At 38.4% G+C, this 24,066-nt stretch overlaps 1 protein-coding gene across 2 annotated transcripts in view; it reads left to right on the top strand.

Moving 5' to 3' along the window:
• The window catches only part of PARD3B (par-3 family cell polarity regulator beta), a 445,805-nt gene that overhangs the window by 5,656 nt on the left and 416,083 nt on the right, over positions 1-24,066 (top strand). For both annotated transcript variants that reach the window (XM_076342438.1, XM_076342436.1), the window contains exon 2: positions 23,733-23,834. In XM_076342438.1, the coding sequence (XP_076198553.1) occupies positions 23,733-23,834 (102 nt within the window). The remainder of the gene's footprint in view (positions 1-23,732; positions 23,835-24,066) is intronic.

The following is a 24,066-nucleotide window of genomic DNA, read 5'->3' as shown; positions in this document are numbered from 1 at the left end:
TTATAACTTGATACACTGCTTTTCCATTACTGTTGTATGAGTTTATGGGTAACTGATTCATATATAGAAAGACAGGCTGTGTAAGTAGGGGGAGTAAAGAAAAGGGAAGGAGACAAATGATACAAACTCTGTTATTAACTTAATAACACTGGTGGTGATATTTCATTGAGACTGGAAATAGCTTTCAAGTGGCAGAATTTTGGGTTTCTTAATTTTCAGGATCACTTTCACAGTGATCCTCAAAAACTGAGAGGTAAGAATTGCCTGCCTTTTTACCACTTTTGCATAAAATGTCTGCTGCTGTGCTGCATCATAGCCACTAGTGTTGATGTAATGAGATTTTGGTAGATTTCCAGTCTCCTTTTCTCTTTCTAACAGGTGTTTATAATCCAAACAGAAAAACTGCCATTTGACTTAGTCAGACTTGTCATACAAAATGTCTTATAGGACATTATGTACTTACGTAACCTGAAAAAGAAATTTTTGGATCCCTTTGTTCTTTTTAAGAAGTAGACCTCTGCCAGTAACTTGGGCTTTTGGCTGAATATTAAGTTACCTGATGTTAAGGTGTTTCAGGGGAGCTCAGGTGAAGGGCAGAGCTGGATAAAACTGGTGGAAATTCAGTAGGCAAAATGAGAGTAACTCACCCTGAAAATATTGCAGGTCAGGCTTCAGTGTATACGATAATAGACTTTTCATTTTTGTCTCCCAGATCATTTTTATCAAGTTCTGAGTACTATTCAATTGTTATCACATGAGAGACACCAAAGATTTTGTAATAACTGAGTGTTAGAACAGTCATAGAAGGAAGACATTGAAGAGCATTACAGAGTTCTCAGTAGTGACTGCTTCCTATTGCTCTTTGCCTAGTTGAAGATGAACTCTGAGTAGTCTTGTATGAATTTGTGAAGAAGGAATTTAAACTCCAAATGGTATTTTTTGTGTATTTATTTCCAACTTGGGAAGCACCATGTAGTATGATAGTCTTAAAAAAAAAAAAAAAAAAAATTTCCTTCTGGCATAGGATGGAACCAGGAGGTGCTTTTGCTTGCTGCATAAAATTCAGCTTTAATATTTTTGCTACATATTTGAAAATGGAGGGTTGTGTTCTATTGGTATTTTCTTAAAAACTTAATGTTTTTGTTTTTAACAGATAGTTATTTGCAAATAATGGTTCATGTTATGTGACTATATTTTCCTCCTTACTTGTTCAGTATAATAGGTCAGTTGAATCGCACCATATTGTGCAGTCTTGCATCCTGCTACTGAAGCAGCAGATTTCCTCCGCCATTGAGCAGAACATTCTTTAGGCTTTCCTAATGATGCTAATGTCATAACTGCAGCTTTCCTAGGCGTGAAGACCTATTGCTTCATTATTGAAAACTCCCTCTAGCCCAATATTAAGATGCCTGCGTTTCATCCTTGATGAATATAACGCTAAAGGTCTTGAGCAATTAGTATCATTGAAAACAGATTGTGCTTTGTATTTTTATATTTCATTCTTGAGTCTTGCTTATGCATAAAGATGTACCCATTTTATGTCAGAGAACTGACGGAAACAGAAATGATGGGCTCATGTGAATGACTTCTTGATAGAAATGGACTTCTAAATTCCACTGACCAGATAGTGCCCTAGATACATTGGTAAACTGAGGAAGCTGCTTCATATGAAAAATTAGGAAAATCAGCATGTTACAAGAACTTTTGGAAGAGAAGTCTATGCAGTACTTGCGTAGTATCTTCCTTAATAAAAGCATTGTTTGTTCCCCTCAGGTTACATGTTGTTGTCGTAGGTCTATAAGTCTTATCATCAGTACTTTTTCTTACATAGGATTACTTCAGTAACTTATTTGTAAAGAAAACTTTGTATTAAAAGAAATTACGGATTGCACTGGATAGGACTTTTTTTGGACCGTTATCCTCATGTTAAAGAGGAAATATGTAAGATTTGATTCTGTAAAAGTTTTTTTTCTTATGCCTAGTGGTTGTGCTATAGACACCTCCATTAAGTGAACTGTTGTAATGTTTTAACGTCATCAAAATCTGTCTTACTTTCCAGTGTAAACCTGTAATTCTTATGCCACCAGTACATCCATTCAGAACTGATGGCTTTGCTTTCTTGTGGCAGGTGCCGTAGCACTACTCCAGTGCTTAGATTTGCTCTTGGGAATGCTCCTGAATTGCAAGGTTTAGACAAGTTGCTCGTTGGTTTCATGAGGATGCATTTATTGCTGCAGTGAGACCTTTTACTTCAATGCTTTTCTTTATTGGTTATTACATGTATGAAAAAGAAAACTGCAGAATGCTTGAATGAACATCCTTCTTACAGCTGGTAATAAGGATACCATTTGTATGAATGGTAGATAGGGAGGAAGATGAATGATTGTAGTCTAACAAAGACTGATATTTGGAATCACAGAATTCAATCTGATGGGTAGAGGCTAACAGCTGGCTCTGTTTGGGCTCTTTTTTTTTTTTTTTTCTGGCTAGGGATTCGACTTCAAAGATGAGGCTCCATTGAGCCAAATGGTTTTGCAGTACGGCTTATCTGATAGAATGTTTTCCAGATTCCCAACAAAATACTAGCTATTGGTGAATCTTAACATGCACCCTCCCTATCATTTTCCTTTACAAAAATGCAGTAATTTCTCAATCAGTAGCAGGAAATTGAGTGCTTAGACTAAAGGAGAATTAGATACAATCCAAAGAAGCTCTGAGACTTGCATTCCTGGAAAATTGTGTTGCTTTATTGTTTTCTTTGACTAATCAGTTCCTCTGTTCGTTTCTCTTCCCTAAAACCTTAGAAAACCTTCAGACTGTTGCAGAAGATACCTCATTCTCATCAGTCCATCAACAGCTGAGCTGATCTTTATTGGCAAACCTGAATATCTAAGTTACAGATTTTCTGAGAGGGGGAAAAAATTACTTTACATAATCACTCCTGTTTCTTTTATTTGGGTGTCAGTGTACAGGTGAACTAACAGTAGTTCCAGCTCCGAAGGGGTTAGAATCCAGCATGTCTCTATTTGGACCTTTGAAGCAGAGACCAGTCATAAATCCTGATGGGTTAATGCCCTGTATGTGGTGGATTTGTCCTGTGTTCGAACTCTGGAATGGACTTTGGGCATCCACCTGTAGGCCATCCTACAGTTGAGGATTATTTCCTGTGAAAGGTGCTGGTAAAGTAGTTAGTGTTTTCACATTTCCCTGAAAGCTACCATTACCATTACAAGGTTCTGTCCTTCCAGTAAGTAGATGGGTGATCTTTAGCTGCTACAGAAGGTGACTGGTTAAAAAGATGCATGTGCTGCTCTGCAGCTGTTCTCTTGGTTAGTGTGTCTGTGGGGCAGGCAGACTTAAATTAAATGCATCTTTATAGATGTCGGTGATGTCCATATAGAGGTAGCTCCTTATTTATGTTTCTCCTCAAACTAGAAGTTTGGAGGGCATATCGTCTTTCCTAGTCTTTTTCCTTTTTTTTGTTAGTCTTGCAGTGCTGGGTGTCATTAATGGTGGTAAGGCCAGTATTTCATGTAGAGGGTTTGGGGTATAATTCCACCATTTTCCTATGTTTTAAGGAGTCTGTCTACTATGGAATATAGGTACCATTCACTTCACTTCCTGTAGGTCAGGCATTTTTTGTTGAATTCAGTTCTTAGTGGCACGGTTTGCCTGCTGTGACCTTTGCCTAAACTGTCTATGATAATTTTTTTTAGTAATCCCCTGTGATACTCATTTGGTGCTGAATTTGATGGATAGTATTCTGAGTGTTACAAAGCTTTCCGCTAACATTCTCTGCTTGCCAACTTTTTTATTTCTGAGCACAAGCCAGATTGCAAACTTAAGGCTTAAGACTTTGCTGTTAGTGGAAGTGTTGGCTGTAGACTGATTTGGATACAGACCTTTTATAAGTGATGAGTTTTACGAAGAAGGAAGATAGTATGTGACCTGGAACTCTGCTTAACTAACTTCTCCCTCCATAGCTTTTCAGAATTGCATGTGCTAACACTGCAACTCCTGCCTAGAGGTCAGTTGCAGAACGTCTTTCCTGTGGATCCCTGGTTGAGCAGCTATTGAAATTCTCATTCTGCCAGCTGTAACCTTTTCTATGAGGCTTTCTTAACTAGTTCAGTAAGGATTCTGATGGAGGGTTCTCATTTCAAAATTTTTGTTGGATTTATCCTAGATGCTAAACACCACAAAGGTAGGACAGAATTACAGTAGTGCAGACATAGGGGAAGCAATAAACAAGGCTACTTGTGACAATGTGTCTGTAGCTCTTCTAAAAGTAGAAGTAATTCAGGGGTTCTACAGATCTGATCAAAGTGAGTTTGCTGTTTTGCAGCAGTTTAAGCCTTGAAAGGCTTAGTCATACCTTTTCCCTTTCACGGGTGGCAAGGCCTATGCAGTTGTGCAATGAAAACTTCTTCAGTCTATCCAGGACAAAACCAAGTGGGTAACTTCCTCTGTTGATCCTCTAGCCTGTGTCATACTTTGTTGTCAGTAAATTGGATGATTGTCCTGCTTCTCACCTGTACATTTTTAACCTGAAACAAGCTTCTGCTTTGAAAATAATCTTCCATTTGCTACTTAAGTTATTTCTTTAAAGAAGTTGTTATTAAGTATGTTACTTTTTACTTGAACTGTGAGTTAGTCTACATGAAAGCCTGTATGGAAACCAGAAGTCATACAGGAAGATTTTTGCTGAGTAAAGACTCCAGAGGGCTTTCATTTAGAAAAAAATACCAGTATTCGTTAAGCTTGAAGGAAAAAATGAGGCAAATACATTATTGCATCAATTAAATGTCTATATATAGTGAACTCTATGAAAATGCAGTTTACCTCCAAACCATGTTCCTTCCACTCACATTGAGTTAAAAAGTTGTTGACTATAACAATGATTTTTAAGGTATAGCATTTTTTTCTAATAAATAAAATAATTGGCTATAGTAAGGGGTTGTCAGCAACCTATTGGATTATTTTTACAAGCTGGCTTATTTCATACTGAGTAAGGACAACTAAAGCTGAGGAAGTATCTGGTCTGCTCTAGTATGCCAAATATGCGGCATACTTTGCTTTGACTCATTGAATTCAATTGTATTTTCTTCAGGTTACTCACTTTTCTGAGATTTTCTATAGAAATTGTCTTTGTCTTTTCCTCTAGGTTGCCCTCCTCCTCCCCCTTCCCATTCTGTAGGATAGGTTACAACAGTATACTAATATCGCATTTACTTTATTGGCATATTTTTTCAGAAGTCTGTTTCTAGCAGTTGCCTTATTTAACGTATATGTCATGTTTTTTTTAGCTGATGTTGGAAATTTGGCTGTCATCTTGCTTCTGGCACCTCAACCTGTTCTTTGCCCAAAGAATAGAAGATTGGAAAGGAGATTGCTTCCTTGAATTCAATCTTCCCATGTCTTGCATGGGCTAGAAAGACTTGCTGAGATTTTTCCAAGGACTGAAGGGAGTTAATATGCTCAGCTCCCACAGAATTAGACTCATTTGAAAAACCTAGCTGCTGCCAATTCACAATGAATTTTCCCCTGCTGGCTGTAATGAACGTATCCTGAACAAATGTTTCAGGAGTTCCTGACATTATAAGCTACAAAAAGAAAACTCCCTGAAAAGCTGGAAACGAAATAGTTGTGTTGGGCAACAAAAAGGAGAAGGTTCATTGACATTTTGACATTGTGCATAGAGAAAGACCAATGTTCGCATAGTAGTAGTCATGATGCAGGCTTTGTTTAGACTGCTGTAAAAAGGGAAGATAGATTTTTTTTTTTCTTTTCTTTTTTGAGGGGGGGAAAAGTAGATGTTCGTGTGTGTGGGGGCAAAAAAAAAAAAATTAGGGTCTGTCCTGTCAATGATAAATGATGACTCCTCTATGTTAGGCAAGAAGATTAGCACTTGAAAATCCAGAGAGGTCTTCTGTATTAATGTTTCAGGAACAGTTACTTGGCTAGCTTTCATTCAGCTGCTGACTGATGGGAGATACTAACTTTACCTGAAAAGCCCTCATAGAAACCACTCCACTGGCTTTACAAATAGCAAAATTAAGAATTCATTTTTGCTCAAAATATTCAATGTAACTCATGCTTGAAAGAACACTCATGGCCTATGCATTTTAAATATATTACTTCTGAGGGTTTTCTTCTCCTTGTGATTATTACTGTTGTATTCAATCCACTTATTTTTCGAAACTGTCAACAGAACAAAATTGCTCTAAACTCTTATCCTTTTCATATATTTCCACTTGAAGTAAGATGGATCAGATGGGAGTGTGCCAGTGTTGACCCCTTAATCCTTGAGTCTGGAAAAATGTTGGTTTAGGCCATCTTCCGTTTAAATTAGATTTTGTGTGTTGTGGGGGAGTAATTGCAGCAAGTCAGAAACTGAAAGGAGTAGATGGTTTTCTTTTGTACATGCAGTGTGCCTTTTCTTATTAGACCTTTCATGTAGCATTAAAAATGTAGTGCTAAAGTTGGACTGCGTCAGCCCACAGCAGGGGGGTTGGACTAGATGACCTTTAAAAGTCCCTTCCAACCCAAACTATTCTGTGATTCTATGATCCTTCTCCTCACTTCCTTATCCCAGCTCTGTGCTAGCTGTACTTGCAATGTGTGTGGGGTTTTTTTGGTTCATTTGGGTTTTTTGGGGTATTTTTTTTTTGTTTTACTGCAGCAACGTTCACTTCCATTTAATTCTGAATAGAGGCCGAATACCCACTTTGGTTCTGATTTTTAATATATCATGAATTTTGCAGTTATGTACGTTGACATCGTATTCTTTCTTGTCTGGAAGAAAAAAAAAGATATTCATTGCTATCATTGTTTTATTAAATAAGCTATATTCAAAGATACTAGGACAACACTAGGTAGGTCTTTTTTGGTTACTTCAGATGTTTCAAATGTAACATACATCTGGCAGTATACACACACAGTTTGTCTTGGTATGACACAACCGTCTTTTGAATTCAACGAAAGTGGAGGAGTCTGGCCTATTGTTCATACTGCAGTTCATTAATGGCTGTAGATATGAAATGAGCATCTCACTAAATGGAAGTCTTGGTCAACCTCTGACTCTTGCCTTAAAGGTTTGAGAATAGACAATATGAAAAAAATACCAGCTTCTTTCCAGATGGCTGAATGCTTGATGTGTCTTTATGTTTAGCTGTCATTCAAACGTGAATGCTGTAGTGATTATAAGTGTCTTCCATTTTTCTGGTTTGAAATGATCCCTTTTATGCATTGTGTGTTTAGAGATTAACTGTTTGGCTTATCAATAGGGATTTTAGAGCAAAAAAAACCCCAACTTGATGGTATAGCAAAATCCTGGATGTTAGTGTTCATAAGCAGACTTTACAGTGCAGGTCTTAGCTCCACATAACCATGTTGCACACAGTACTTGTTTTGAAATAGGTTGTAGTGGACTATTTACATTCTTCAAAATGTTGTTATTTTGGTTTTGAAATATCTCGTGCATGATAAGTTTCATACTAGTGGTTTTTATTAGTGAAAAATTTTTTTTCTGCAATCTAGGGGGGGAAAGTGATAGAGGAGGCTTTGTGGGAAGGAGTTTCTTTTAATTGGGAAGAAAAACGAAAGCTAGATTTAGTTTTTAAACTATGAGTGTGAATCACACTTTCTACATTATGGTTTTAGATAAATATGTGTGTTAGTTACAAGTTACTGAAAGTTACAAACTGCAATTTAATGATCAAATTGTTTAATACTGTTGTAATCTTTCTGAAGCTCACTTAATGAATTTTCAGGCTCTTGTTGCTTTTTGTTTTGGAGCCTAACTTCATAGTTAGTGTAAGATACACCTCTAATAATGCAGCCAAAACTGTTGCAGGCCAAATCACTTACCTTACGTGACCATTATACTGGCAAATTCTGATGTTATCATTTTTTCTTTTAACTGACAATGGCTGTTTCCTTACTTAGCCATTTAAAAAAGAGAATCAACTGCTTCATTGCATGTGCTGGTTTCCTTTTTCAGGCACCACACATAGTGATAAAATTTAGTGAAAGTAGATCCAATTACTTTGCTGAAAAGCTTTCAGCATCTTGTGGCTGAACTCATCAGTGACTGGCTCTCTACCTGTGTTTGTGTGTGAGAGTTGGGGAACTGAGATATAATCACCTCTGTTAATGAGAAGGTAACATTACACTGGAAGTCCTATTGGCAGTACATTGTGACAAAGCATTCCTGTAACCTGGTTAGCCTTGAGCATTTTTGTGAATAATGGCTATGTTATGTCCTGTTTGCTGTAGGCATTTCAAACAGGTCTTTGTTTAATTTTACAGTGAAGTCTTCTGGAGGTGCTTGAGCATGGCATAATATGTGGAGCCAATGTATGTGGATACAGTTGTGGAGCCCAAAAAGAATGAATGAGGTAGCTGACTGAAAAGTAAATTGGACTCATCTGTATGAGTGATGGATGGCATCAAGCTGCAAATGAAAAGGAAGGTTGTACTGGCATCTCAGGACTGTTGCAAAATATATGCAAATACAGCATTTAATCAAGTGTGCTTACCAGCTGTTGTTTTCATTTGAAGGTTCTTGTGGGGTTGTACTGACTGGATTAAAATTGTGTAAGGAAAGTTTCCATGTGGTCCTCCTGCAAGCTCTGCAAAGAAATTCCTGGTCAGAGGGTTGGAGAAAGGTGCCATAAAACAGTAACTGGAACACGTGCCTCAGGTGTAATTTTCCACATTTGAGCTGAATGCTCTACTTACCTGTTTGTTACCTGTTTTGCAGTGACTTTTATTCTGCTTTGCCGCATTCTCTTTTCTTTTAAATCTCTGAAGCTGTTCCTTCCCAACTCTTTTGTTGGGAAGATACTTGGAGGAACAGGAGAAAGCAGTTCTTTTTGCCCTTCAGGATAAGGGGCAAGGCGAGGGAACCCTTCTGCACACTGGTGGTATTGAATTTCAATGAAAGAGTGAATAACCTCATTTTCTTCTTTGTTGTCTTCTATCTGGCCAAAATCCACTTCACGAGATGCGGTTAGGCATATGGCATGAAGTTTTGATGATGTGTTAATTCTGGAATGTTCTGTATTTTCAGTCAGGTGAAGGTGGAAGTTGATCTCAGGAGTGAGAGAATTGTCCTTGTTTGGGTTTTGTCCAGTTCCATCACTTGGTTCTGCCAATATGATTAGAGGTAGAGGTCTTTTGGGCTATTCACCAGGTGTATTTGCTGTATCTCAGAAGTCAAATACTAAAACATCAATATTGTACTGTGATAATATAAATTTTATTAATATAACACAAAGTGTAAGAGATTATATAATAATTCCCATGGTGTAATATTATGCTGGTAAATATTTTTATTACTTTTTAAACTTTCTGCTCATTTTCTTTCAAACAATAGCCAGAACCAGTGAAGATGACTAATCTTTATGGAATTAGGCAGTGCTTGCCTGTTAGTTGTGCCTTCAGAACATTCTTGACCCAGTCATTTTTGCCACTGAGAGGTAAAGGGAGGAGGGAGGCTGGTTAATTTGGCATTTCATGTGAGAACATAGTGGCATGTAACAGCTTCATCTAGTACAGACCTTGCTCCAACACTGGTATGGCTGAAAATCCTTTCTTTCCCTCCCCGCACATCCAATTCTTAGTTGATCTATTACTTTCCACCACCACCTTTTTTTTTTTTTTTTTCTCCCCTTTCTCTTGTAATGAACTTACTTCTGCCTCAAAGGGACTCTACTTACATTTTCAAATACTTCTAATGCTTTGGGTATTTAAAACTACCTTGACTGTCTCAGCATCTTTCTAGCACTGGGGCCTACAACTGTCCCTAATGGCTCTATTTTGCAGCTCTGTGACCAAAGCTACTGTGAAAGGTCATGCGTTTCCTCTGTCTTCTGAGTGAGGAAAAAGACCCCAAATCCACCCTTAACACTTCTCTAAAGAGAGCGATGAACTGTAACTGCTAGTAGCCTGTCAGAGAGTGTGGAGAGAACTGATCAGGGCTGATATGGGAAGTGGTACCGGTGGGAATTGGTGCCATTGCTGCAATGCACCAGCGTTGGAAGTGTGAGAAGACAGTGGTGGTCTGGGGTCTGACTGGCCTTACTGACAGTGCAAGTCTGCCAACCTTCTGACAAAGTTCCTCCCCAGGCTCTGCTTTGGTGGTTGATCCATGCAGGAAATAGGATGGCACTGCAACAGAAAAGTCCTACTGTCTTCTGTGAAATAAGTGAAATACTTTCGTATGATTGAGGGAGAGGATTTTTTTCTTCCAAAAAAATATGTAATGGCTTTCTATGTGGAATTAAGGATATATTTCTGTAACTTACTACTGTTTTTTATTACTTGAGCTTTGTCTAAAGCTCGGTTTATGTTATAAGGTTTTACAGGATTTCAGCATACCTGATCTGCAGTGTCTTGCAGGCATTTGTATTCTGTTGCGCGGGAGTTTGGAGTCTGCTGTTACTCAATCACATGTTTGAAACTCCCAGCTGCTTCTGATAAGCAGTCCCATGTCAGCTGCAAATACATTAATCACTTTGTCAAAGGAAGGCCTGAACAGTTGTAAATAAAATAATCTTAGATAGTTTCTAGATGCAGAACTGAAGTGGTGGCTGCTCTTATTGTAGAAGCTGAGCCACTTATCATTTTTTATTCAAGATCTTTAGTGCTGAGTTTGTTAGAAACTGAGTTTTGTGAGTTTACAGCCAGCCTGTGTTTTTGTTATCTCCAGCTGTATTGAATGGTTTGAATTTAAGGTATCTTCAGTTTTAGTTGGCAAAATAACAATGTTGTTCACTCACTTAACCTGGACTTTGCTTTTGAAATACAGTAGTCTTGTACATGTCTGCCTTGTTTTCTTAAGTTGGTTTTTTTTTTTGTCCTCATTTCTGTGTGAAAAATGGGTGGTAATTTGAAGGAGTAGCTTTATAGTTCTGTGTGCTCACTTTAAGTTGGATTTTAAGAAATCATGACTGTGGTCCCTCAACCCCCCAGTGTTACCTTCAGTTATCAAACAAAAAGCCAGACTCAATGCTAATTAGTTATTTGCCAGGTGCCTGTAGCTGTGTAGCAGTTTGCTTATTAGCATAACAATACTACTCTGAATATTGTAGCTAATATTTGACATGGAGAACTTGGAATATGAAAGTTAAAGCTTAAAATGATGTTGTTTTAACTTAGAGATGTTTTGTTCTGGAGTTGTTCTGTTAACTTACATAGGGGTGAGTCTTTTGTGTTTCTACATTGTTGAAGCAATCTAGTCTAATGGGCTTGATGAGCTAAAGGATATTCTTAGTTTATAACTGAAGATCAGTTTACACTTGCATTCTTGCATTTGTGTAGTTATCTTGGATTCAGAGCCTGGCATACAATGCACTCCAGTTTCAAATGAGACTTTAAGGGGAGGGTTTTTTTGTAGTAGTTACAACTGCAGTGTGTGGATGTCTTTGTCTAAATGTGCGTCCAACTATCTTTGCCTGTTCTGGTTTTGCATGCTTGTTCTTCACTGAAATATTCTTCTTAAATGTCAAATGTTGGAGTGTAACGTAAAGGTGGGCTAAGTGATCCCTTTACTGATGTATTCTCTACATCATATTTTATTTTGATAATATTCAGATAGTGGGCCATATTCAGAGAGTGGTTCTCATTCACATTCAGATTCAGTATAAAATCAGAATGCTCTTATTTTTGAAGGGTTCCAGTGCTGCAAATCAAATCAAAGTTTGAGTGTAATTTAAAATGTTCTGGGTCATTTTGGATTTATATATCTGTGCTCTGACTATTGGACTGTTGGGAATTCCATGCTAGGGATATCTCTGCATTTTTTTTTTCTGTTTTCCTCCTGAGATCTAATGTGTGAGATAGGTATTTTTTTCCCCTGCATATTCAACTGCCAGGATAAACCAACTTTCTCTTCTTTCTGCTCTCTAGTGATAGAGGAGTTCACTAAGCGAGCAAATAACTACCTTCCCTGCCTTGTGAAAAAAGGAAAGACTTTCTTTTCTAGTCCTATTAGTTTCTCAAAGCATAATAATTTAAAGATGGCTAAAGAACAAAAAATATTCTAGTCCCTCTTTGCAAACACTGTCTCTGAGGGGCAGAAGAGATTCACTGTCCCTCTGTTGTGCTGTGGCCTGCAGTATGCAGGTGTCAAGTGACTCCGGTGGAGGAAACCTGTTCACTGTGCTCCCTTTGCCATGCTTTATAACCTGTCTGAAGAACTTTCTGTGTGTTTTGTGTTCTATTGTTTGTCTTCCAGGAGCTCCGAGCAGGTTCGTTATCTTAAAATGTGAACTGGGACACTTCTAAAAAATGAAACTGAGGTGATAACCTGCATGTCAGGTTGCTTGTAGCAAGCATCTTTGCCTTGAGAGACAGCCCAAGATGGAAGCTCTCTGATGTCTAAGCATGTCTTGCTGTAAGGAGGTGGCTATTATAACTTGTAAATGTTTGTTTTTTCCATCTACTCAAGAAAAACAGAATGTGTTAATTGCACATGCAAATGAATCACAGAAGGAAAGAGGAAGAAAAAGAATATGAGAAGGATGAGTTTCATTCATCCAAAATGAAATTTGGTGTACGGTGGTGTGAGGAGGATAGGTGAAGGAGACAGAAGTGGTTATCAGTCCTTGCTCATGCTGTTGTGTTTTGACTTGTAGTCATAGTAGTACCTAGTCCTGTTAATTTCTCTGAGCATAATCATTTGAAGATGGCTAAAGATCAAGAAATATTCTAGGCCCTCTGGTGACTAGGGATTGACTAGCTATTTTTTGGACCATTTAGCACATTAAATACAAAGCGAATAGTGAGCTGTGCTTATGCTGTGTTAGCCTCATTCCAAAGACTAAAAATAAACTGTGCTTTCTGGTTGTCAGCTGTGTCTGCCTGCACTCAGTAGTCCCCTTGATTTCAAAGAAAAACAAGAGAAGATTTTTCTGCCCCTTCCCAGATGGGTAACAGTTTTTCTGTCACAAGCCTGTGGTAATCCACAGGCCTTATGCATGAATTGTTTGGTTGTCTTTGTTTGTTTTGCTCTTTCCACTCAGATCCTTAAGAGCCAGCAAGGCAAACAGTGCAAGCAGACTTCACAAAAACTGCAGATGTGCTGAGATAAAACCAACCTTAGTGACAAAGATAAATCTGTTTCTCTACTGACCTGATCTGGTTAGAGTTCCCATTTTGACATCAGGTTTTTAGCACCTTCAAAGACAGAAACTTTTAAAATTGTGTATTTAAATTGACCTTACGTAAAGATTTTTTTTTTCCGGCTTTCCTACTTTATAATTGCACCATTTAGCAATATCACATCCAATGATAATTTAAAAGAAAAATGAAAAAAAATTGGGGGAAGGATAAGTTTTCACAACTAGTCTTGAAAGATAAAGTAAATGAATCTAAGCAAAAATCTAGTGTGTGTGAAAATACATAAAATGAGATTTTTTTAAAATTTATTTTTTTAAATCACTTGCTTACATGGAATAGCTTCCTCAGCTGTAGTCTAAAAGCAGATCTTCTAAACAGTAGGGCAAATTGTGTTGTTTTGAAAAAAATTATTGGTTCAGCTCATACTTGAATGTTTAATTTATTCCTGTTAGGATGAGTAAAATTTCTTCTTCTGTGTTGTCTTACTGTGTGAAGAAAACCTCTTAACCTCTCTGAAAATCAAAATGTGTGCTTTGACCAGAAATGAAGCATCATGGATATATTATTTAGACTGGCTTTACTTCCTGTGATCTCTCATTTTATTTCCTGTATCGAAATCAGGACACGTAAGCTGACGTGAACCAGGCACGAACAGATCAAGTGTGTCCTTCTCCAAGAAATACCCATGTTAAAAAGTATTTTGATCTTTTGAGAGGTTCAGGTTTTTTGTGGTTGATGTGTTTTTAATCCTCGTGAAAAGATCATCTGTGATGCTCATTTGCAGGTAACATTTTGCTTTTCAAAAAAACTTCTGATTTAAGGATTCTTCTATTACTTTATTTCCTATATGTTCTGTATGCATGCAGTTACTTAAATTTTTGTTTTGAGAGTCTTAACTTGAACTTGGAAACAGTTCAGTACACTGAATTAATAAGGGAGGCTTACTAAGGAGAAATTTTAGATAGGAGTTGGCTGCTAGTGTGATAGGATGATACCATGCTCAATAGCTATGTTGTAATCTAGTATTCTTTTAATTTTATTGAGGTAATTGGTCTAAGATTCCTTAAGTTACTGTTAGACGAAAACTGATCATAGAATCATAGAATCATTGAGGTTGGAAAAGACCTCGAAGATCATCGAGTCCAACCGTCGACCCAACACCACCACCCACTAAACCGTGTCCCTAAGTGCCTCATCTACTCGTCTTTTAAATACCTCCAGGGATGGGCACTCAACCACTTCCCTGGGCAGCCTGTTCCAATGCTTGACCACCCTTTTGGTGAAGAAATTTCTCCTAATATCCAATCTAAACCTTCCCTGGTGCAACTTGAGGCTGTTTCCTCTCGTCCTATCGCTTGTTACTTGGGAGAAGAAACCGACACCCACCTCGCTACAACCTCCTTTCAGGTAGTTGTAGAGAGCGATGAGGTCTCCCCTGAGCCTCCTTTTCTCCAGGCTAAACAACCCCAGTTCCCTCAGTCGCTCCTCATAAGACTTGTTCTCCAGACCCTTCACCAGCCTCGTTGCCCTTCTCTGGACACGCTCTAACACCTCAATGTCTTTCTTGTAGTGAGGGGCCCAAAACTGAACACAGTGTTCGAGGTGCAGCCTCACCAGTGCCGAGTACAGGGGCACGATCACTTCCCTGCTCCTGCTGGCCACGGCTTAGACAGGTGGACTCTGCGCTGGGTAAAAAACTGGCTGGACGGCCGGGCCCAGAGAGTTGTGGTGAATGGAGTTAAATCCAGTTGGCGGCCAGTCACGAGCGGTGTTCCCCAGGGCTCAGTTTTGGGGCCAGTCTTGTTCAATATCTTTATCAATGATCTGGATGAGGGGATTGAGTGCACCCTCAGTAAGTTTGCAGACGACACCAAGTTGGGCAGGAGTGTTGATCTGCTCGAGGGTAGGAAGGCTCTGCAGAGGGACCTGGACAGGCTGGATCGATGGGCCCAGACCAATTGTATGAGATTCAACAAGGCCAAGTGCCGGGTCCTGCACTTCGGCCACAACAACCCCATGCAGCGCTACAGGCTTGGGGAAGAGTGGCTGGAAAGCTGCCTGTTGGAAAAGGACCTGGGGGTGCTGGTCGACAGCCAGCTGAATGTGAACTGTCAGTGTGCCCAGGCGGCCAAGAAGGCCAATGGCATCCTGGCCTGTATCAGAAATAGTGTGGCTGATTTTAAGAGGCCCTCATGTAGCAGGCAGTGGTGTCCTATCCCAGCCTGATGAAATGTGTAAGATCTTTGTGATTACTTCAGCTATGTACTTAAATGTGTTACGGTCATATGATACAGCCTATAATTTCAAAAGCATTTACTCAAGTAGTTTGATTGGACCTCTTCTTGCAGAAAGGGAAATGTGAGAGAGCAGCTCTCGCTGAGTTACGAGTGTTACAGCTATGAGTTCGGTCTCTTCGTTGGCAGATGCCTTCCTAGTAGGAAGCTGACAGATGCAAACACTGCTCAAAATGATGTCACTGTCAAAATTGTGGGTTTTTAAAACTTCTTTTTTGCTTCACTTTATGGCTTATGGTAAAGAACAGATTCAGGGCTACATGCCTGTAACTGTATCAGCTGAAATAAAAATGCCCATGCTATTTGCAAATACTATGGAAAAGGAGGCGAAGTTATGTTTTGGTAGTGGGGTTGAAAGCTTGTTAGTCAGCCCTGCTAAATTTACTGTTAAAAGTAAAGAATTTTCTTGTATGTACTCAGAAGTTTGATTGCTTGGAAGTAACTTCTTCCTGTTCTCCATCACCCCACAGTTAAGGCAGAATTCCGCTCTTAAGATCCTTTCTTAGGTGGCTTTATTTTTATAGTACTTTGTTTTATCTGGAAGGCAGATTAGGAAGCACCTTTTACAGTCACCTTTCTAGGACTATTTCTACTGTATGGCCTTCTGTGTTTCCCATAGTTTTATTGCTGGATGCTTAAAAGCAGTTTCTTTCTGAGCAGACTACCTTTTGTCCTTTGCCCTTGCCTCAGCTTTAATTTCTGTCTTTGCACTCAATCAGCATAGATCTTTTTCTTGAATATTACTGACATGAGAGAATGTGTGTCAGTTCAGCTGGTAGAAGGATATAAAGAAGTTTATCTTCTCTCTAGCATCTTAAAGCATTTTCATTTCTAATGCAAGCAGATTCAGAGTTTTGGTGAAGGACAACAATAATACTATGGAATACATGAGGAATCTTTTTTACTATCTCACTGTGCTGTAACATGTTTCTATTCCTTGTATTTTCTTGAAGGTTTCTGCTGCTTTTGAATTTCTAACTAGAAATGATTAAAAACATCTTGTTTCATTTTATGCAGCTGAACTATAGAGCTATAAAGACAATGTAATTAATTCCAGGTAAGAATTTATTTTCAACAGTGAGAGCTAGAAATGTGGGTTTGTGACTTACTCCATTGTACTGTAATGCAAACTAAACTCTGGAAGCTTCCTGAGCAGTGAAACCTAAATGTTGCTTTTTCTCTATTTTTGGAAGTTTGTGAAAAGAAGACCTGATTTATACTCCATTGGCCTTCATATAGGGAGGCTTATTTGGGTCTGGTCAGTGCTAGGACCCGCTGAATTCAGTAAATGGCTGGAATAGACTTAATCTCTTGTGCAGAAAGCTGTTTGTCTTTGCTTTTTACAGAAGGTTCTTGTGTTTGCTTTTATTCCTTAAAAATGTCATCTCTGCAACGTACAATATTGTTACAGAAATGATACAGTTCTACTACTTCAACTGTCTTCATATGTATGAATGTAGTTCTTTGCCTGCTAGAAGGATGGGGTGTGATACATTTTTATTAGGGTTTCTCTTAAGTTGTATAAGGATGTTCAAGTCCATGTACCTTGTGTTGTTGTTGAGATCTAACCATTCAGCTCTAGATCATTCTTGAGAAATCCCTCTGCTGTGACTGAGGAATATTTAACAACCAGCAGTGATTATACGCTTTTTGCTTCCTGATCAGCTGTGGATCTTGGGAACTCCGTATTCACATAAAACAGAGCCCCACCTCTACTACAGCTGATGGTGGCAGCCCAGTTGCTGGCAGTTGAAATGCAGTCTGACTGGAAGTACCACTTCAGGCTTGTTTGGAGGTGGCTATGGTAAAAAAACAAAAAATGCTAGAGGCTATTCTACTTTAGCGATAAGTTTTGAGAAGGATTTGGAGATGAAGTTTGAGGCTGTGACCGATCTCATCCATCTGTTCCTCTCCAACTCCCTTTTTGTACTCTGCTCCGGAAGCTGTGGTTTGAGAGGAACTAATACTTAGTGCTATTTGGCTGTGGATGGTGATACATCATGTAGCCGTAGCACGTTTGTAGAAATCATTAAATACTTATTATATATTGGGAGGTAATGGATCACATTGCAATATACAATCTAAAAATAATTAAATGGTAGAATATCTCTCTCTTACTGACCTTAAACTAAAATATCCCCTTCATCAGGAGATAGGTTGGGATTGTGGGGTTTTTTACACTGTTTAAATGACAGAAAACAATGTAGCCGGAGTCCAATCCTTCTCCCCAACTTTGACCTAGCACTTATTCTGTCGCTGTGGGTATGGAACAGGCATATGTGATTTCCATTTTTTAAATACCTCCTTTTTCATGCTGTATTTCATTGAAGTCTATTTGCTTTAGTGAAGTAATAATGTGGAGAATGTGGAGGTGCTTCTGAAATATCAGCCTGAGTAGTAATTGTGGGAGGAGTCTTACTAAGTCATTCCTACTTCTGAATTTTTCAGTGCATCCTATCTTTACCATATTTGAATTAAAAATTCCAGGTTAGGGATTACAATTAATTTCATGCATTCTGCACAGCAGAACAAATAACAGCACCAAACAATAATTAATTCTGAAATCATTAAGTGGTGTTGTTTATTTTATTGATGGGCCACCTGAAATATATTTAAACTTGTTAGGATTCTCTTGCTTGTTAACAGTCTGAAATATGCTAGATGAACTGCAACATTTATAAAGTATGTTGCTTTAGTTTTCAGAAAACTAGACTGACGCTTTCTTATTTGAGTTTGGAACAAAGGAATCAAAATGGTGCTCCAAGTTTTTGATACATTCAAAATGTGTATCTATAGATGTATATAAAAAACTAATAATAAATGGGAGTGTCTTTAATTACAGACTGATTGGTCTTTCTCTTGAATGTGTGTTTGACTGAAAATAAATGCATAGAAGAATTCTTGAACCTATTTTAGACTATTTGAACACTGAAGGTGTTGCATTAGATGGCAACAGTTAAGTTAGGATTCTGTGACAACATGTTAAAACCACTTTTTTTAATTTATGTCACTTCTCTGCCTACATTGCACTTGTGCATTCATGTGACCTGGCTTTAATTTAACATTTGGTAAATATTTGCATAGTAATTCCTAAAGTGTTCTCCCACACATAAAGGAAATGATGATAAACAGCTTTTAAGTGGCTTGATGTTAAACACAAACATGACTTGCAGCCCTAAGGTAAAATGCACATTAGAGTAACTGTTCAATATTCATTTGGGAAGTGCTGGTATGTGTAATACCAGGTAACTTACTCATACTTTTTCTTTACATGTTTAGATGTTTCTGTTGTATACTTCAGCTAAACTTCTGCGTAAGGGGGTTATGCCATGTAGTAAGAGAACTTCTCCCCACTCATGCTGTTAGGATTTTTCGGAACCGTTTTGAAGAAAACCTGTAGATGTGTTTTCTCCTAAATGACCCTGCCAACAGGAGAGCATTTAGGAGTACAGATAGATGGCAACCATACTTCAATGCTGTCCAGAGCTTCTAGGCTGCCATTAGTGTTTTATTTTTACAAGAGAATCACTCTTTTGTTTTTCAAAACTAATTCTTTCTTCTTGGGCATGTGAACTTCCAGTGATGATGGTTGAGGAGAATTTGGGAGGAATCATTCTAGACACTGTCACTCATTAGAAGAGGACTTTAATCTCAAACTAGAAAACTAGAACCTCGCAGTTTAAAAAAAAAAAAAAAAGTTGTCCTAGCATTTTAGAATACAGTTTGTACACTTTTTTGCTTTATATTTGGTAGCTTTCTCAGCAAGTGCCTTCTCAGTATGTCCTTAATCAATCCCTTCCCTGAGCAAAAATGGGATAAGTGTAATCTTATCCTATATTGTTTATAAACTTAAAAATCCAGCTTTTTCTGCTTTCAACAGGTAAGAAGTGTGATTTTCATTGAAGCAAACATATGCAAGCTGGGATCAACCCTTCGTATGTCTAACATTGCAACAGCCTATCACCTCTGTTACTAGTGTTACTGGGTTATGACTTTCCTTTCAGACCTTTCAGAAAATACTGTAGAAGAGAATATTGTTTTGCAAGAACTCCAGTGACTTACTTTATAAAGTTACTCTGTTACTTTGGAAATGTAGTCTCCTGCCTCACGGTTTTAGAATATATGGAAACCTGAAGTGTTGATGTTCTTTGTGATTGTAGTATCTTACTAAAACGTAAGAAACTTAAAGTAAGACCATACCTTTCTAAGGAAAGTTTCGATTTCTCTGATGATGATTTTATCTTGGATGTACCACAGTTATTTTTCAGATCTATTCTACTCCTTCTGAGCTCTCAGTAATGTGTAAAACACAAGTGTGTGTGCACATATGCATACACATTCATTTTTCCTCCTGTTACTGTCTATCCCCTACTCATCATGTGGATGAAATGCTATTTGGGACTTAAGGTATTCAACTTTCACATCTGCTGGTAGTTAATGGCTTGTTTTATACAGGGAGTTAGCTGAAATATTGGTGGTTTATTTATTGAAGCTGGTTGGACTCTTGGTGGGAGTAAAGAAGCACAGAAGAAATTGCTACATAGATTTTTAGGTTTTTTTTAATATAGACACTTTGTATCCTGGCATGGTAGTGTTTGGAGTTCATCCAAAGAACAGAAAATGTTCTCTGACTTCAAAATCTCTTTGGAATGGGTGAGTGATTTTGTTGGTCAGATGAACTGTTGTTACTTCTGTGACTGTGCAGAGGGAATTTTCTCCACCTAGGCTATCTAGCAGTAGTTACTATTTGCTTCATCAAACAAGTCTGTCAAAAGCATCTCTCTCTCTCTGTGCTTAGTAGCTGGTTTTTTTTAACTTTCAGGGATAAAGTTCTGATTAAGTTAATAGAAGTCAGTTTCACATTTGTATTTCTGCAAAAGTGTTCAGTGTTGTTGTAGTCTCTGGTGGTTGCTGTAATTGGGGAGTCCTTGAGATCAAAAGGTCACAGTGGCTTCACACTGTGTGTACCTGAGTCATAGTGTGTGTGAGAGCAGTACCTAAACTATTAAGAAGTATTTTTCTGCTAAGAAAACTGTGTGAATCCCGTTCTGGTTTAGTTCTTGTATTTCAGTGTGAATTGTCATTCCTTTCTTTTAAAGAATCTAACATTGGCCACACTTGCTCCAAAAGATTGGTGAGGAATGGCATCTTCTGTTCTTCCAGACTGATTTAGAGACTACTTTCTTTTGATAAGGCCACTAACAAAACCATTAAATTACTGTATTTGTTGTGGCCTGAAGTAAAGGGAAGGTTAGGAATTCGTTAAGCTTAATGTAGTTTAGGGTGGCTGTGTGTCTTGAGCTTGTTTCCTGCCAACTTGCTGCATTCTGTTGGGACAATCGAGCTTTTACACTCTTTTTTTCCTTTGTTTCTTCAGTGACACATCTGGGTTGGTGCAGCTACTGAATCACAAATAGAAGCAAACATTGAAAGCAAAATATTCCAATCAGCTGCTTATTTTTTTCACATCAGCTTTATTCTGTCTACTTAAAAAGCATAATACGTATAACAGGTTTTAATATATCTTCAGACAAAAATGTTAGCCGCAGAAGTTTGTCTAATTAAGAGGAGTGGTTTTCAAGTATGCTGTTTTAGTGTTATTAGCTATGGAAACCTTTTGTGATTGCATTAGTTAAAAGGTTCAGGAGGAACATCTGCAGCTACTGATGCATTCCAGTTTGAGAGAATCATGTTTTGTAAGTTTATTGGTAGGGTCAAGTGATACTCTTTCACAAGGTTTCTGCATTAGGTAAATTGATGTAAGTTAACGCGCTTGCTTGTAGCCCAGAGGTACTTTTCCTCTCTGCCTTTTCATCTTAGAATTTTGTGGTTACGGTAAAAATACTTAAACCATGGGCTATATAATAGAGCTTTGAGCTGTAATAGTTGTCTACACTTCATCACTTTGCAGAGACAAAAGCATGTTAATTGATTTTCTTAAACTTTGTAATTTTGAACACCTGCTACCTAGAATGAACAAACATTTGCTGTTTCACAAATGGGTGGTTTTAGTGTGAAATGAAGTAACTGTAGTTAGAGGTAAATTACAGATTAAATAGACATGTTACAAATAGAGATACTTTTATGTGCTTAATTGGGTGGTTGTCATTCAGCCATACTGTACCTTAGATAGACTTAACCCTAAAACAAGTGCAAGGTGGTAAAAAGGCTGTGGGTTAACCTAAGGCAGCTAACTCCCACACGGCTGCTTGCTCACTCCTTGCCCGGTGGGCCGGGGAGGAGAATCGTAAGGGTACAAGTGAGAAAACTCATGGGCTGAGATAAAGACAGTTTAATAGGTAAAACAAAAGCTACACACACAACTCTGCCCCCCCACCTTCCTCCTCCTTTCCCGCAACTTTTATTGCTGAGCACAGTGTCATATGGTGTGGAATATCCCTGTGGTCAGCTGGGGTCAGCTGTCCCGGCTGTGTCCCTTCCCAGCTTCTTGTGCACCCCCAGCCTACTCGCTGGTGCGGCAGTGTGGGGTAGGGGGAAGGCTTTGCTGTGTATGCACTGTTCAGCAATAGCTAAAACATCCCTGTTACCAACGCTGTTATGGTCGCAAATCCAAAACATAGCACCATGCAAGCTGCTATGAAGAAAACTAACTGTATCCCAGCCTAAACCATTATGTGTCAGTGGAAGAATTGAAACTGAACTGTGGAAGCTAGATGGGTCAGAATAGGAAAAACATTTTGTTTGGAGTTCACCAGCAAAGTTGATAGTGGCATAATGGGCTGACCTGTTGGTGATGCTAGGGTTGTTGTGGTGTGAGGTTTTTTGGTTTGTTTTTTGACTGCTGCCTCTTGGTGATACAATAAAAAAGAGGCCTAATCCAATTGATCCACGTCTGTACCTATGATGGAATTATCCTGATTTATCTGCTGTCTACATCACTTGATGGCCAAAGTTATAGAATGCCCATAAATAAATATGGAGTGGAATATCCCTACTTCTCAGGGACTTCATTACGTGGGGAATATCCAGACTAGAGATAAGGAACTTGCTAGTCTATATAGTGTCGTGCTTCACTTTGCTTCTGAGAACTGTGATCTAATTAGACTTGACAAGGAAGGGATTGGAGATATAGATGTAATGTAAATGGAATCATTGGGATTGCGTATTGCACATCAGCAGTGCTCTTTCTTTGTCTGTTTCTGAAACCTTTCTCAAAGCTACATGTGTGCATGCCGGTTTCTTGACCGGTAATTTTAGCATATTCTGGCCAGTCTCCATAATATTTGATGGAGAACTCAAATATGCTTTGTAATCTTAACTAAGCATGTTTCCTTTCTTCAGTGTGCTGTAGAAGATGTGCCAAGTCAACATTTATCAATGCTGATACTGTAGAGTACTCAGACATGTTGCTATGACTCGATGAGCTGCCATGTGCTTGTTAAACCACAATAGCTGGCCCTAATAGGATAAATGTTCAAATGTTAACTGAGGCAATTCAAACATAAGTACCACTTAGCCTGTCCCCCTTGGAAGTTATGTGTACACAGGTAGCTGGTATGGTTTGGGGGCAGTGGTTACAGACTGTGTGTCTACTTCCTGATTTGTATTTCATGTCAGGGAGAATTTGCTGTTGAGCAGTGCGCTCTGAGCCTTTTGGTTTCCGGGTCAGCAGGACGTTGGCTAAGCTCCCAGTTATTGAAGTGAAGTAGTTAATAATATATGAGGAAAGCATTAGTTTTTGGAAAACTAACATGATCCCTGTTAATATGGTACACAATGCTGCACTGGAATTTGAGAGCATTTATTTGTGAAAACAAACTGGGATTTATTTATTCTATTCATTTTTTGCCACAATAGCCTGACCTACCTTCTCAGAGAAAGAAATGATGGGTGTTTTTTATACATATAAATATATGTATACACCCCTTCCCCCCCCTCCCCCCAACTGTCAGGAGTGGTGCATGTCCATACATATATATATATATATATATATTTTTACGTGTGTGTGTGCTGATAATAACCCAAATATTCCAACTATAAACTATTGTAAAATGAAAAAAGTTTAATTTCTCTTTATGTTTTATTAACTATTTAACTTAAGTAAAGAATAATAAGGCAATGGAAATGTACGTTTTAAAGATCTTTTGCATAGTGTTCTATAGGTAGTGTCTTGTTACGTGTCTGTAGTTTTCATTCTCTCTCTCGGTTTCAATTTTGGATAGCGGCTCCAAGCTTCTAACTCATGATTAAAGAGGGAAATGAGTGGGAAGCAGATGGCATACAAAGCTGCTTTGTCTGATGGCACTAAAACAGTGCAAGGTTAGGTTAAGAAGTCTTGTGTCTGTCTTACAGGATCCAACTTCCTGGGTAAATATTCACCACCTGGAGTATACGGATGGAGGAATCCTGGACCCAGATGATGTGCTGGCAGATGTTGTGGAAGACAAAGATAAGGTAGAGCTTGGATGAAAATACTACTTTTGCTTTTTGCTGTGTCTTTTCAAATAACTAATGCTACTTTCTCATTTCTTGGACATCTGGCAGGTGAAGTGAGTGTTAAATATTCTTAAATTAAACACATCTGCCCATAGGTGCTATAGCGCTCTGTTTCTGGAGTAGAACTGGAGAGGAAAAAAAAAAAAGCATGACCAAAGCAATGAAGATAATCAGAGGAGCCTAGCAGTTG

This window comes from Aptenodytes patagonicus, chromosome 6, assembly GCF_965638725.1.
Source record: "Aptenodytes patagonicus chromosome 6, bAptPat1.pri.cur, whole genome shotgun sequence".
Taxonomy (NCBI): domain Eukaryota; kingdom Metazoa; phylum Chordata; class Aves; order Sphenisciformes; family Spheniscidae; genus Aptenodytes; species Aptenodytes patagonicus.
This window is presented reverse-complemented; position numbering and strand designations above follow the sequence as displayed.